This window comes from Manis javanica, chromosome X (genome assembly GCF_040802235.1).
Source record: "Manis javanica isolate MJ-LG chromosome X, MJ_LKY, whole genome shotgun sequence".
NCBI classification, from domain to species: domain Eukaryota; kingdom Metazoa; phylum Chordata; class Mammalia; order Pholidota; family Manidae; genus Manis; species Manis javanica.
In genome coordinates, this window is record NC_133174.1 from 118,398,346 (window position 1) to 118,412,486 (window position 14,141).

Here is a 14,141-nt window from a genome sequence, read left to right on the forward strand (position 1 = left end):
CTCCCTGTCCCTTCAAACATGCCAGGATTATTCCTGCACCAGGAATTTTGCACTTGTTATTCCTTCCATTTGGAATACTCTTCCATCAGATTTTCACATGGCTAACTCTTCTTATTATTGACATCTTCAACAAAATGTTCCCTCCTTAAAGGGCTCTCCCTGAACCCCCTTCCTCCTAAATCCCCAAGACAGTGTGGATAAAGTGAAGGTTCCTCTGGCCAGGATCCTCACCTGAACCTAAACTACTTGATGATGTAATTGGCCTACTGCTAGGCTAATGCACCCACACCCTTAGGCAATGAGCTATTATTGACTGAGTCACTATATAAAGAGCTCCACCCTGTGCTTTGGGCGGAGGCAGAGACAAGGGAGGATTTCACGTCTGTGTATTGCTGGGTGCAGACCGGATCCAGGTGCAGACCTGATTCAAGTGCTCGCTGTTTTGTTTGTGTGAGTTGCCTTTGCCCTTCAAAAGTGGAGTGCAACTAAGCATTCCAGTTATTTGAATGTTTTGTTAGTTGTGTTGCAGTAAGTTGAATTTTTACTTGATCCTTATTTAGCCCCTCTGTGGTGATGAAAGAGATGCAAATAATTAACCTGCGTGGGCTTGCCATATGAACTCACTGCAAGTCTAATTGAACAGATGGGCTCCAGTCCTTTCACTGGAAGGCTATTAGGTGATTTGACTTTGTCAGAGAAAAGCAAGTGAAGTCCTGAGAGGAGTTCCTCTAGGAAAGAGTTTCAGAGTTCTCACAAAGATCTGGGAGTCCTGTGTGATGTTAATTATCCTGGTGCTGTCTGAGAGAGTTGGCAGCCTCAGAGACAAGGAGGACTTAACACCCTTAGGCTTTCTGGGCTGTGAAATGCTCTCATAAGCAAGTAGGTTATCTGGGAAGACTAATGGAGATGGGCTAATGAAATCCATATGGTTGGTTACTTTGGGCAGATGGCCTGCAAACCACCTTGGAAGCACCTGAAGTTTCTAGGTGGTCTTCAAGGGCAGATCTAAATTGTGTATGCTGAAGTCGAATCTGCAGGCCACAAACGAATGGCTAAGGATGGACTAAGAGATAAGTTCAGTAGTATTTTATAATAGGGGTAGGAATGGGATCAGGAGGGTTTGGGAAGGATATAAATGAGCTTTCTCTCTCTCCTCCCGAAGCCAGAAAAAAATCCACCTCTCTTCCACTGAGCCAGCAGAGATTTTTATTATTTTTTTGTTCTAGAAGTATTCCACCCTCATATATCCATAGAGCCGTGTCTGGATAGTCTTTATGCTTTAATTGCTCTATTGCTTGTCCCCTTCCCCAAAGTCTCCTGGGATGTGTAGAACCCTTCATACTTTTAAGGAACTTTTAGTGAGGAACTCCATAAGGAAGCTAAAGCAGAGAATATTCCCCATGATAGATAGGGAAACTGAGACCCAATGCCCATTACCCAAAGAGAAACAAAGCCATCAGTGGGTGTGGAACTGCAAATCATTTTCACCCTCTCTCTTGTGCTTCCCAGTTTTATCCACACCATGACATAACTCTTGGCATTTCAGAAGCTCTAAAAACCCATGGATAGCAGGTGTGCTGTGTTGGTGACATTCACTCCCGTTTTATGTATGTCTTCCTTTACTTTACCTTCTTATCTTGGAGCCTTTCCAGGCTGTCAGAGCACAGAAAAATGTGATTTAAAGGTGTATGTAGGTTTCCTTTCCTAATTGATCCATCAAGGGGAATAAAAGCAAAGATCAACCAGGAGATGATATGGATGCCTTAACCTGGACTGCCCTACAGGCTTGGTTCATGCATTATGCCCCATGTCTCTGTGAACACAAACACCAGGAAGTGTGAAATGGAATGGAGAGAGGACCCGATCTGGACTCAAGTGTTCTAGCTTTTTCCCCTTGGAGCCGAGGGACGTTTGGCAGGTCACAATGTCATATTGCCTCAGTGTCCTCTGTGAAGTAGGTGTAATCATACCTGTTCTGGTTGCACGGCAGTGTTGCTGTGTGAACTGAATATGGTAATGTATGTGGAGATATGCTGAAAACTGACAGCCCACTAGATTGTGAGCCCCCAGACGGTAGAGGCCATTTCTGTTTTATTCATCACCTAGCTGACCTTCCTGCTGGGGTTATGGAGGATCATTTGCCTTGCTGTTACTCGTCAAGGAGCATACCCCTCAATGGGCACATGCTGAGAAGCAGCTCCATAGAAATAAAACACTATCAGCTGCCCTGGAAGGATGATCATCTAGTTCTCTGGGAGGCCTATATTTTAAGTCAGTCTCTCCCCCAAATAACCTCCAAATATGGTGAAAAAACCCTGTCCAAGTATTTTCATGTGATTTGGTAAAAGACAGATATAAATTTAATTTTGTTTATAAAGATGGATCCTCAGGGCTTAGCCTAGAACTTGGCACATAGAACATGCAGAAAAAAAAGTTATTGAAAGGGTGGTGAATAAATAATAGAATCTAGAGTGGCTGCTGAGGATGGGAAAGGCCAAGCACTGTCTGAACGTCACCTCTTCCAGAGGCCTATTTGGCAAGGTCTCAGCATCCTCGCCTTGTGCCTGCCCCTCTACCTCCAGTCTTGACCTGTAAGGTCCACGAGTCTTGCTGTGTAACATATTAATGACATAGAAACTAAGGTTTTTTTTTCTTTGAGAAGGCAGTGTTAGAACAGCCCATGTCAAAACTTAAGAACAAATTTACTTTTTAAAAATTGCGTAGTATGTACAATAGATATCTCTGACCTATCAGCCCTTGGTGTCAACTCATCTCTTGTTGCTGTTATGTGTTCCCTAGTTTGTGGTTGGCCATGTCCTCAAACATTTGGTCACAATGTTTCACTTGGTTGTGGTCATCCATGTATATTGTCTGTCAAGATCACAAATTCATCATAGTACTTGGTGAGAAAATTTTTAACAGAAGGAGTTTTACATTTTGATGTGTATCCTAAAGCTAGGGCATAGGTTAAGGGATAAGAGAGGGCTAGCATGTCCAGAGCTCAGTGTAAAGCTTAAGGATTAATGATTAGTTTTCTTGATCTTGTTAAGATGTCAACGTACTTAGCATAGGTATATTTGTGGAGAGAATTTTCTCTTTTCCTTATTTACTTTAAAAGCCCTATAATAGATAATAAATATTGAAATGTGGTCTCCAATTGAAAATGTGTGTGAGTGAGAGAGAGAGAGAGAGGCAGAGACAGAGATATTCTGAATGTATAAGTAGAATCTAAATATTTTTAGTAGGGACAACTTCCCAAATCAGTTGGGGAGGGCTCTTGGTGTGCTGCCTCCATTGAAAAAAATTAAAAATTAAAATGACTGATGATAACAGTTAAAGAGTCTTGTGTTCAAACAAAACAATTTCTATGAGTTAATACAACATTGCTACATGGGGCTTACAATGCCTGTGTAGGGACCAAGGGCACGCCACCCCAACATGTGCCATTGTGACATGGAGATTACTTTGAGCTGAAAATCATCAAAGCCCAAAAGACTCAGGAAGATGCTTTGACCTCCCCCACTCCCTGACAGCTGCATAAAAAGAATTTAGATGGAAGAACTGCTCCGGGAGAACTCTCACCATGAATATCTGTATTACAGTGTAAACTAGGGGTGGTAGACAGGGAGGGATGTGACAAAGTCTTAAAATTCTTCTCTGTGCCACATTATTTCTGCGTGGCCCATCAAGTATTTCATTTACCAAACATTTACCTTTTTCATATTCCTGTGAATTGCTTCCCTTTTCTTTTGGAGTCTCAGACCCTTACCCCCGACTCCTTGGTTTAGGATAACATATAGGCCTCATTCTCCCTGACTGTCTTTGGAACCCATGTCTATGGCTTCCCCATATGTACATAATTAAACTTTGGGTTTTTCTCCTGTTAATCTGTCTCATGTCAATTTGATTCTTAGATCAGCTAGAAGAACCTCAAGGGGTAGAGGAAATTTCTTCCTCCCCAACATCTGCTACTCAGAAGATGGGGCAATCCCCTAGCTGATAAAGTCTCCAAAGTTCAGTTCTTCTGTCCTGTCTAGGGCACTGGAGCAAGTCATTCTCTCCCTGCCTCTTTCCTTTTATATTTAATTTCTTTAAAGGGGTTTAAATTAGTATTAAACATTGCATTTAAAAAACAACCTCCTTTTATCCTCTGAACTATCTTCAGTGGGGATATGGCCCAGTGTTTGGAAAAGAAATCAAGCATTGGAGTTGTTTTGTAATATTTCTAGAGGTCTGCAGGCAGAGAGAATTTTGGAATTGCTTTTTCTCCCAGTGCTACTTTTTAACATGAAACTGTATCAGGTTAAATTTCCAAAACCTAGTGGAGAATGATTATTTTGATGCAGCTTTCCAAATCATAGTGGCATTTCTCTGGGCCATGACAATAAAGCTGTTGGCTTGTTTTTTAGCATGGGTGCCTCCACTGTGGTTGGAACATTTAGTTTTGGAGGTGCTGTCTAAGGAAATCAGTTGTCAGGTCAAGAGGGTTGATGGTAATTCAGATGTCTCTTCAAGGTGCATGTATTTTGTTCTGTCCCTCCCTGCCTTTCCTGATGGAACAGGCCCCTTTGTGCCTGTGACTTTATGCGATTGTAAGATAACAGCTAAGGATAGCTCAGAAAATGAGAGAAACAAAGGAATCATTTTACAAAACTGTCATTATGATGGCAGCCTTACCCAGGATGAGTAAAAATGACTGCAGGGCAATTAGAAAGGAATTTTATTTTATTTATTTCTCTCTTAGTGGAAGAACTGGAGGGCTGGCCCCAGGCTGTTTTATGGTATTACTGTTTGGTCCCTGTGGTTTCAGTATGGTGTGGGAATGAGAAGAAAATGTGCTCCTGTTATGTTTGTAAATGTTGCATGTGATCTTCTTGTTTTATCCTCTAAAGTTCAGAAGGCTTGCCATCAGAGGATGTCTGCTTTCTTCATGGGTTGGAGGAATTACTGTTTTTAAAATTGCCTTGAGATCCTGGAGGACTGAGGGGGAAGTGACATGTTGGGGCAGTCAAGTAGCTGAGCGAGATGATGTGCTCTTGCTGGTTGCCTTCTCTGATGTGTGGGGTTCAAAGGAGTGGAGTGGAGGACACAGAGAGGACAAATGGCATCTGGTTACCCCTGACCCCCTCCTTATTGTATGAATACTAAGCTTGCCCTTTGTTAGGTTTGCATAACATTTTTAGTACAAGCAGGCTGAAAGAGCTGATTTTCTATACTGCTCAGTTCCACTCCTGGACCAGCAACCTTTTGTGCTGCCCTGAACTTTCCCCCAGAGTCCCAATGCCGTCAGTAACCACCAGTTGGGGAAAAAGAAAAAGTGACACTCAGGATGCGCTTGGGATTAGAAAATGATTTGTACTTCCTTATTCTTAGAAATAACCAACTCCTTCTCTAATCAGGTTTTCAAAACAGGTCCATTTCCATAGGAATTACTCATTGGCTGTAAAGGTCACTAGGAATTGGTGAGCATTAGAAACTGCAAACCAATTAGAATGTGGCAATAGCTTTGCTCAGAATTGAATACTGATTCAAATGGGCTCTGGTAATACACACTTTAATGAAACCGTCATTGAATGGATTAGTAGATGCTCTCCTGGTTTTTGAGAAAGACACAAAATGCATGGGGGATGGGGTGTGGGCATGGGGACAATGACTATTTGGTCACACTTCCAAGCCTTTGTGCTAATAAATCTTCAAGGAGAGCCTCCTTTGCCTGCAATATGGATGAATGGCCTTTGAAAGCTTAATGGGAATTGATGCCATCTATTGATTACCATTTAAAGCACACCTTCCTAATTTCTAATCATTGTTGAAGGCAAAATGCTTTTCAATGGAACAAGTATTTCTTATAAGAGGGTCCAAGTCTGGTGTCTTGATAGCCTAAGTGGTCTATTACTTCATATAGCAACTTGATGCCTATTGGGATGGTGAACATAAGCCCTGTTGAAGGTTAATACTGTTAAAAAAAATTAAACCAAGTAAATTTGAAGATCTAATTTGCTTTATTAAGTGATTCATGAATCTGGCAATATCCCATCTAGCAAATATGGAGGTACACTGAAGAACTGTATATGAAGGTGGGTGGGGCAAGATGTTACTAGCAAAAGAAAAGATTGTTTCAGGCAAGGTCACCCTCCCTTAGGGGGAAGAGCATGGGGTCTTATGTAGAGAGCCTCAGCTTCTTTTGGGGGGCCGGAGCAGGTGGAGAGGGCTCATGTGACTGATTACCTCACTGGTGCTGACCAGAACATTTCTGATTGACTTAAAATTCCTGTTAAGATTATGTTTCTGGGGGAGGTTGAAACTGTTATTAGGCTAGCCCAGGTTTGCTGACCTGGCCCAGCACAAGTGCCTCCCTCTTGGGCCTGTGGCTTTCTTTTTGAACAATATCAAACCTGATTTCTGTGGAGCTGATTATATGCTGGCTGCTCAGTGGATGGAAATCCCTGGCTTTCTGCCTTGAAACCTATGAGTGATTTCCAGGAGATAAGGGATTATTCCCAGATAAATTTCTGGAACTGTCATAGTAGTGAGGGTCAAGGTCAGGTTAGATCCAGAGAGTATTTATATCATTTTAATGCTTCCAATACTGGGCTCCTTTCCCTGGTTGGGAATTGTGATGTGCTCAGCAAATGTGGTAGAAGTGAGATAGGGACATCCAGAGCCAATGGGAATTCTGGAAAGGGTCCTGGAACCAACCCCTTTTCTTTCAGGGAATGACAACAGGTTTTAGTTGATTGCTATGATTTCAAGAAACTTACTCTTTCTGGTTTCCCATAAATAATTGGACAAATCTCATGATAATACATGTAGAAATACATTTCTTAGTGATTTCTTAAACAGGCTGATTTACAGTCAACATCTGTTTACTCTGGACCTTTGAGAAAAAGTCAGCAATTCTGCCTGCATGCAATCACTTGATTACTGGTTGCGGAGACTAAACGCTTCCTTTCTACTTACTATACAAATGGCTTGTGGATCATTGCTACAACCAGTTAGAATGGTTAGTGGCAGACTGGTACCAGTGCTAATGTATAAAATGGGTCTGTCTTCTAATCGAAACCACCTTATTTTCCTGGTTGGGCCAACTGAAAAAAGCATTTGAGGTCTTAAGCACACCACTGGTAGCCTTTCTTATAGTCCAGTTGCTACAAAACAAAGATCTTGATAGCTTATGTAAAAGTGGTTTGTTCCATGTATTACCCTTCTATAATTTTCTGCTTTGATTTCCTTTCATTTTTCCTCTTGACAGTGTTTATGTAGCTGTATAACTTTTGCTAGTGAACAGTTTGCTGTTTCCTCATGAAGATTTGGCCTGGCTGGGGGGTAGAGGTGGGGAGTCGGCGGCAATATGTCTGCTCAATAAATTAAAACAATTATCAGCCTCCCTGACAATTGAATTATCAGCATGTACATGGATACTTGAAACAACTGTAATACATTTCAACAGGAAATCATTGTCTAAAATAGAATATGTAATTTTATAGGCCATCGCTCCTCATAGTCTTAGTCAATTATCTAACTTCTGTGAACTGCTGAGACATAAAATGACTGCTTTTGTAAATGCTAGGAAGGAGAAAAGATATTATTTAGTTCTGTCCCCTCATTATTCAAGTGAAGGCACTGAGGCTGGCAGAAGTTAAATGACTTACCCAAGGACAAACAGTCCCTTTGGGGCAGGGTTGGGCTTCCAACCTGGGAGTTCAAGTGTAGTGCTTTTGACATACCGGTTGTTTGTCACCCACAAGCCTTAGTTCTAAAGACAATGAATTAGGTCACCAACCAAGTAGTGCTGTATTTAAGATACTCTGCTTTGACAACATTCCCACCCTTCCCCAACCCTCCCTTGAAAGCACCCCTAATTTGCCTTTGTGAGAAGATGATAAAGTAAAAACCAACAGGCCCAATTAACTGTAAAGCACTTACTCTGAAAAATTCTTTTGTTGAACCGGAGTCCAGGGTCCCATATGCAATTTCAGTCTGCTTAGCTAAGTCTTCAGCACTCTCTATGGGAGAAACCATCCTCTCCACGGTCAGGAAAGCAGCGAGATTGGCAGTATAGGAAGAAATTATGATCAGGGTGAAGAACCACCAAACCCCTCCGACAATGCGCCCAGAGAGCGATCTACAAAACAGAAAACAAAGACCAATCCAGACCCAGAGGGGCCAGATTTCAGTTTAAGAAATCCCTATCTTTATTTCTGGAAAGAGGAGTGGTTTCGGTATAGTTGAATAGACGATGTCAGGTAATTAAAATGTCAAACAAAAGTAACACATTACCGACAACACCCCGTGTCATGACAGCATATGACGATGGCACATGCATGATGCTCTTCAGGCCTATACAGGTTTCAAAGCAGGATTTCTTAACGGCAGGAAAAATACCTTCTTTTGATTAGCTAGTGCTTACATGTAATCATTCTGCTTATCAGATACTCTTCCTGTGAGTTTTGCCCGTACAACTCTGGAAGACTGCTCTAATTCCTTTAAGGTAAGTGGGTCTCAGCCTTGCCTGTGCAGTAGAATCACATGGGATCTTTTGAAAGAAATCTCATGCTTGAGCCACCCAAGACCGGTTAAATCAGAACTTAGGAGTGGGAGCCAGGCAAACATATTTTTTAAAGCTCACCAGGTGATTACAGTGTGCAGCCAAGGTTGAGAACCACTGACATAAGGTGATGTCAGGGGAGAAACAGAGTCAAGAACCTTTACATATTTGAAGAGAAATGGGTAGGTGCTGGTAAATGAGTACTCTTCGCCTTGAGTTTAATATATTTAATAAAGACATCACCATTTCGCAGAGTTGGTCACCTATGAGGCAAGGAGCCGTAGATAATATTTATTATCATCTCCATATAAATAGTGGTGCTCAGGAGTTTAGCTTTAGGGATCAAAACTCTTCCTATTTACACACTAAACCTAAGCACACAGGACAGGCCCCCAGTGAGGTAAGAAACTACCTATATAATAGGATTTGAGAAGCATGAGAAGGTTTGTTTACCTAACCCGCAACCCCAACAAAACCAACCCAAACAAATGGCCATCCTCACTGGCCTCCCATAGACATCCTGTTAGAATCACCCTCCGCATTTTCTTCACGAGGTGTGGGCAAGATGTATTACTTCCAACAGCACCTATTGTCACAGTAGCCTGGATTAGTCTATCCAGTTAGTAGACAATGGGAAAGAAGATGGGAAAGTTTTAATAAGGGCAAATTTTGTCCTTAACTGAGACTATGCATTGCCATTACCTGGGGTGTTTGTTAAAAATGCAGATTCAGAATATCTGAGTGCTCAAGAATCTGTACTTCTTAAGCATCACTGGTGATTGCAGTGGTCTGCTCACCACACTGAGGAATGTTGTCCTTCTCTCTCACTGATTTGCAACTTGGCCTGCACATCAATATCATATGGGGAGCTTGAGACAAAAGAAAAGAAAAAAAAAAGACCACAAAGAAGAAGAAAAAGCCTAGTTTCCACCCTAGACCAGTGAAAGGCAGAATTTCTGGAGGTTGGGCCTAAGCGGCAGGATATTTATAAACCACTGGTGCAGCCAGGATTGGGAATCTTGGGCCTACATCACGAGTGCTACTCAGGGAGAGGGTCTGTGGGAAGTCAGGGGGCAGCATGAGGGCTCTCAATGCTCAATGACAGGTAGCAGCTCGAGCTGCGCAAATGTCATCTCCTGCCCAGTATCACTGAAGGCTGGCTCTGTCTGCAGAAATGAAAATCTGTCCCTAGGTTTTATGAAACATTGCCACGTTATCTCTAGGATAGTTCTGCTCTATGGCAGAGCTCCATTCTGGTTAGGCTGTGTTCTCCCATGCCCAGAAAAGCTCACAGGAAAAGAACCCACTCTGCCATAACGGCCAGAATATGTGTGGGAGCCTGGCACCATCTCCATGCTCTGTGGGAAGAGAGCAGTTCTGGGCCGAGAGCTGGCAAAGCAAGCTTTTTTACTGTTTGTACTCGCGTTTTACCACTCTGAGGCAAATTTAAATGCCTGTGCCCCAAGATAAAGTTTTATTAGCCTCTGGAAAGTTCAGTTTCAGATTTTACACTCTGATCAAATAATTTGGGCAAGTGTTTTGATAAGCAGTGTTCTTTATTGGCTAACAAAATAACTTGTTTTTTTCTAAAGCCTGTAATTCCTGTTTGGTCCCTGGATGCTTTAAATGACATGTATTTATGTATTTCTGAGCACAACCACTTCTAGCTTTTTGGATGTGAAAATCTGCTTTGTAACATATTATTCTAATACTTTTACTCTCTCAGGATTTCATCTGGGAACATTTCCCTGTTAATCAGAAGAGGTAAAAAACATCTGGATGAGTCAGAAAAAAATGTGTATCTCATACTTCTGGATGCTAGTTTATAGAATACTTCAATTATGAATCTGAACCTTTCATAGTCTTTCCTGATTGTTACCATATACATTTAATTTATTTTTGACTGATATGCCTCTGGAAATAACTTTACTGTATAAAAGGTTAATGCTCCAAAATTGCATCTTAGTAATAGGGTAACAAAAATGATGACCAAAATAGCTAAAACTGAGGACTTCTGTGTGCCAGACTGTTCTAGTTGCTTTACATGTGTCAACTCTTTTAATCCTCCAACCCTATAGTTAGGTACTAGTTTACAAATAAGAAAACAGAGGCATTAGGCAGAGAAAGACAATTGCCAAATGATTTCCCTCATTTGTGGAGTATAAGAATGAAGCAAAAACGGAAGGAACAAAACAGCAGCAGACTCACAGACTCCAAGAAGGGACTAGTGGCTACCAAAGGGAAAGGGGGTGCGGAGGATGGGAGAAGGGGATTAAGGGTATTATGATTAGTACACATAATAAAGGGGGGTCACAGTGAAGAGTGTATAGCACAGAGAAGACAAGTAGTGACACTATAGCATCTTACTATGCTGATGGACAGTGACTGTAATGGGGTATGCGGTGGGGACTTGATAATAGCAGGGAATGTAGTAACCACAATGTTGCTCATGTGAAACCTTCATTAGATTGTTTATCAATGATACCTTAAAAAAAAGTCATTTTACAGATAAAGAAACTGAGGCATAGAGAAGAGAAATAGGAAATAAAGGATTTATACTTATACACTGATAGAAATGCCCACATTTGTATAGTACAAAAGAATCATATTTTATATAAGAAAACCCAGAATGGTGTATAAATTATAGAAGGTGCAATTTGCCTACAAACAGTGAGAAATCTAGCTGCAGGAAAACCAAACATGTTTGGATAATTATTGTTTATTATCTGCTGTTCATTTGGAGTGGAACCGTGAATGTCATCCTTATTTGGAATGATGGTGTTTTACTGAGACCAAGGGGATAGCTGATTTTGGAGTATTTCCAGAGTCGTCGTTTGGTATGGAAAGGGGTGTATTCTGCTGCTGTGAATACTAATGATAGTTATGCATTGTCTACTTGAAATGTGGAGAAAAATACAGTAATTTATGGAAATTACACTTGTGCCATTCAATTGAGGCTAATGGAGTATGGCTGTGTCTGTATGATCTAAAGTCAAACCTGCACGTTATCATCTGGATATTTTGGCCACCTTAATAGCTGACTCAGATAATCATGTGGTTGATCTGTATGACTTTGCTGAGATTGACTATTGACATGGCTGAAAATAAACCTAAATGCAAAATGGCTTGTCTATATGGCTACTGACTTTTCAAATTATGTGGTTAATTTTATGATATACCCGTGAGCATGCAGAATTTTGGTGACTATCCAGCTACACAGAAATGGTATAATAGTATCAGTATCTACAAGCCTCAGCCTAGATAGAAACAGGGGCTTCCTTGGAATCAGTGTTATATGTGTAAATGTGCACTCCATGTTCTTCTAAGTCAGTAGCAACCCTGACAAGAGTCTTTGTGGAATTTCTACCACCTTCTTCCCTTGTGTGGCATGGATGCTTAAATTCTTTCACTGAAAAAAGGTGCCATGGAAGTCATAGAGAAAAAGCTCTGTAAGAATTTTTACATTTCTGTTTTCTCATTGGTGAAATTGTAACCATTTAAGCCCACATTTCACATGGAGGCTATATAAAAAGTGACTGACTGGTGAGCCCCAGCACATTTTTAAAAGGATCTACTAAAGCAAGACAAGCCTTTATAGTTGAGTTAAAAAGACCTGTCATTTTCCAGTGTCTTTTCCTCCATTAATGCTACTTCAAAATGTTTGACATTCATTTCAAATAGTTTGCTTGCACAGACAGGTTTTGAGGTTAGTATAATGAAATGGCTGTAAAATGCTACACATTTAGTGTTTATAAAGATGTAGTATCAGGAGAGTATCGTACCTTTTGAAGAAATGTAGGAGGAGGCGTGAAGTTAATGAAAGAGAATTAGCAACAAGAGAAAACAGATGTAAAAACATTGCCAAATAAAATACAACACCCTTGTTATCAGTAATTATAAGAAACTAGAGTTTCTGAGTTAATAATAAACTGTATTTTATGACCTCTGAAATGATAACAAAAGTGAGCTATATGCTGTATCCTTCATCTTGTAAGTAAATGTTGAAATCCATACTTTACCGGTGTCACAAGATGAAGAGCTGGACCTGAAAATTGCTTCTCCTTTGCACAAACTCTTTATCATTCCTTCCCCCTGACCCTTCTATCTTTCAAAGTGTGCATTATTTCTATACTCCATTCAATGCTCTATGACAGATTTTTAAAAAATGTGCAGAATCTTTAGCTCTTATAGTCTTCTCTGATGGGAATAAGTAACCATTCCCAAAGACTACAAGCTAAGACTTCCAGCCAAAAAAAGTTATGAAATAGTAACAAAAAATCTGCTATTACATCATTAATTTATTACCATATCACTACTGCTTTGAAGAGAATTTGCAGTAGGATGAAGACACTGGTTATGTATCAGCAAAGGAAAGGATGTTGCTTAAGCCAAAAAATCCTGTTGTCTTTGATCCCATTCGTTTTATACCCTTCATATTTATATTATTCTGCACATACTTCCTATTCTATGTCTCAGCTAACCTGCAAAGATCCCCTGCCCTCGCCTCCAAAGTATTTGATATTTTGAAAACTTAACAGGAGAGTCATGCTTTTGGAATAATCTGTACACAGTAATCAAGTTCAAGTTCAATGTGTTCTCTCCATTTTCTCTGTTAAAATTCCAACTCTTGCATCTTCAACTTAGCTAGCCCTCAGATGTCCCTGCAACTTCAAAGAAAGTCAGCAGGGGGAGCATTTGTCTGGAAGGACTTGGACTTTGGACTGCTCTTAGCAGTTCAACCAAAGTTTTCACGAAAGAAATAAATTTCAGATAAAAAAAAAAAACCCCTGTAACCTCTGGCCAATACCAGTAAGACGCTGTGGAATAATACAATTAACATTTTTGCGAGCAGTGTAATCCTTAAGAAAAGTACTCTATGGGTTCAAGAAGGAACCAGTAATTTCTCATCCGAAATCAGCTCTTGGGCACTGACTAAAATTTCAACCGTGTTCTTTGGGAATCTTAGAGACTAAAATGCAAATACAATGTTGACTATTAGTATATGTGAAACTGGGATGGTTAAGAGCAGCCAATGTAATCATGATAATAGTTAGCATTTATTGAGGATGTACTTTATATAGACCAGGCACTGTTTTTATATTTTGCAGATGAGGAGCTGAGATTTAGCCAGGTTTGGGAACGTGCCCCAGGTTACACACTGCCAAGCAGATTGTGACTCTAGTGAGACTGACTCCAGCACCTGCATCATTAACCACTATGCTCCCTCTATCTGGCTAGACCCATTGCCTATCTCCCCCTGTCTCCCCCGCCCACCACCACCCAGGGGCAAGAGGGTTAAATGGAATCCCCTCATACCTCCTTCTTCTGACTCTCCCCCAACAAAGCAGTTGGTATACGGATATAACCTCAGCTTATTACATTAATTACTCTCTTTAGAGATGATTCAGCCTCTGGTCAATTATTCACTCTGAACAATTGGGGTAGTTGAAAATAGCAAGCCTAATATTGACATAGACTCTTAAACCTCTAGGTTACTGTCACAGCTTTGATGGAAATAGAATGATGCTCAGTTTTCCTCATTATGTCTCACTGCTGATTTCCTAGTCTTTTACTTTGAGTGAACACTTGTTCA

The 14,141-nt window shown here is 40.7% G+C and overlaps 1 protein-coding gene across 9 annotated transcripts in view; it reads right to left on the reverse strand.

Annotated features, from left to right (window-relative positions):
• The window catches only part of GRIA3 (glutamate ionotropic receptor AMPA type subunit 3), a 258,425-nt gene that overhangs the window by 49,310 nt on the left and 194,974 nt on the right, over nt 1-14,141 (reverse strand). For all 9 annotated transcript variants that reach the window (XR_005060543.2, XM_017649762.3, XM_017649765.3 and 6 more), the window contains one exon: nt 7,927-8,125. Coding sequence is in view for 8 of the 9 variants with exons in the window: in XM_017649762.3 (XP_017505251.1) it covers nt 7,927-8,125 (199 nt within the window). In the remaining variant the exon portion in view is untranslated. The remainder of the gene's footprint in view (nt 1-7,926; nt 8,126-14,141) is intronic.